Raw genomic sequence first — 2067 nt, 5'->3', positions numbered from 1 at the left:
CTTCACCTGGCGCCGAAAAACAAATAACGACGGCGCCAGGCGGACCCCTCTGGGGAGCGCATTCCATAACTTAGGCGCCACCGCTGAGAAAGCCCTCCTCCGAGTAGCCACCCTCCTAATTTCTCTCACGGAGGGCTCCCGGAGAGGGGCCTCTCCCGCCGATCTCAGGGGGCGACTGGGCATATATGGATGTAAGTGCTCCTTCAGGTAACCAGGACCCAAGCCGTTTAGGGCTTTATAGGTCATCACCAACACCCTGAATTGGGCCCGGACTTCAAAGGGGAGCCAGTGAAGCTGACGGAGAACTGGAGTCATGTGAACATAACGTCCAGTCCCCGTCAGTAGCCTGGCAGCTCTATACTGAACCAATTGAAGTATCCGGACCGTCTTCAAGGGTAGCCCCACATAGAGTGCATTACAGAAGTCAAGACGGGAAGTCACCAGCGCATGAGTCACTGATGCAAGGCAGTCGTACTCAAGGTAGGGGTGCAGCTGATGAATCAGCCGAAGCTGGAGGAAAGCGCTCCTCGCCGCTGCTGTCACCTGAGCTTCGAGTGAAAGCTCCGGGTCGAGGAGCACTTCCAAGCTGCGGACCTTGTCCCTAGGAGGGAGTGCAACCCCGTTCAGGACAAGGTTCAATTCACCTTCTCCGAAGCCCGAACCGCCAACCAACAGGACCTCCGTCTTGTCTGGAGGACAATAGCCAAGAATTACTGTTTTGGGTGAGATTTAAGAACAGCCCTACATTGCATGAACTCACTGATTGCGGGATTCTAGCTATTTAATTAAGAGTCTAATTCAGGCAGCCAATTATATACCATCAAATAAGCAAAACAGAGGCCTGAAACTGGAACTCCCATGTTGCTATATTGAAGATCCATAAATTTTAAAGCACCTTGTTTAAAAAGATTAGTTTTAGGATGTGTGCACCCAAAAAGCAGCCAGAGGTCCTTTCTGAACTATTTTAAAATGAATAAATATATTCATAGTGAAGCCTCTGTCAGTACCATTAAATCTAGTTCATGCTGCACCATAAATTGCACAGCTGTCAACAAACTTTGCCTGGGCATGCTAGCCAGCCGTGGTCTGTAGTAGCTACTGAGGTATTGCTCTCCCACTTACTTCCCCACAGAGGGAAAGTGCATGTGGATGCTTGCAGATGGAGGGCTCCTAGCACTACCAGTGACAAGGCATTGTACTGCTATTGCATCTTCCTTCCAGAACTGGTTTTCTGCTGGAAGGAGAAGGCATGGGAAATCATCGGGACCCACTGTAATATTCCATAAATAAGGCAGGGCAATGGCACAATAAGAGTCTTGTCTGGCACCATACAGTAAGAGAAGGAAGAAGTGATTGGCTGATGATGCAACCAAACCCATGATGAGGTTTTCCAAAACAAGATTATGGTTTTCTGAAAGAGACACTCCTAGCCTTCTAGTGATACCATGAATGTTTGGGGTTCACTTCTTTTTACTCTTGTGGTTAAGTATGTTGATTAGCAAAATTAAATATCTGGGTACCAAACAATGGCAGTTGCTAACCTGTGTAAGAGGAAAATCCTATTTTTCCAGGGCATAAATAACTCCTGCCCCAAAAGCACTATCTTGAGAAGAGAAATAGATCTGTTCAAAGATTAGGCCCTCAAAGACAGCCCTGTGAATCCCACTGTAAGAAACAGCACAGCCCAAGTCTGGAAGTAAAACTGTTGTCAAATCCAAATGTATGACAATGAGAATCAGTTTTGGTTGTGCAGATTTCTGCAACAGAAGAGAACTGGATCAATGTTTCTTGAACCAACAGGGACATTATATATGGTGGAAACTGAGAATGAACCACAGGTCCACAGTCTGTGTATGCACTGGGTTAGATCCAATAGGTTGACTAAGTTTGGATCGCATCCATTGCACGCGCACACGCACACACACAAAACCTTTCTCAGATCACAAGCAACTCCGTTTCTTATGTACCACACGTAGAAAGATATTTTCTTCAAAGTGTGAAGCAGCCCCCAGAGAGCTGTCACTTACCCGGACGGAGCTGAGGTTCAAGGAGTCCAGGATGCCCGGG

At 47.3% G+C, this 2067-nt stretch overlaps 1 protein-coding gene across 1 annotated transcript in view; it reads right to left on the bottom strand.

Annotated features, from left to right (window-relative positions):
• LOC123020832 (patched domain-containing protein 3-like) overlaps positions 1–2067 on the bottom strand; it is an 11323-nt gene that overhangs the window by 8863 nt on the left and 393 nt on the right. Inside the window, exon 2 of the mRNA XM_044425019.1 lies at positions 2028–2066. Within this exon, the coding sequence (XP_044280954.1) occupies positions 2028–2066 (39 nt within the window). The remainder of the gene's footprint in view (positions 1–2027; position 2067) is intronic.

Source organism: Varanus komodoensis, unplaced genomic scaffold (assembly GCF_004798865.1).
Source record: "Varanus komodoensis strain SLA01 unplaced genomic scaffold, ASM479886v1 scaffold15, whole genome shotgun sequence".
In the NCBI taxonomy this organism is placed as follows: domain Eukaryota; kingdom Metazoa; phylum Chordata; class Lepidosauria; order Squamata; family Varanidae; genus Varanus; species Varanus komodoensis.
This window is presented reverse-complemented; position numbering and strand designations above follow the sequence as displayed.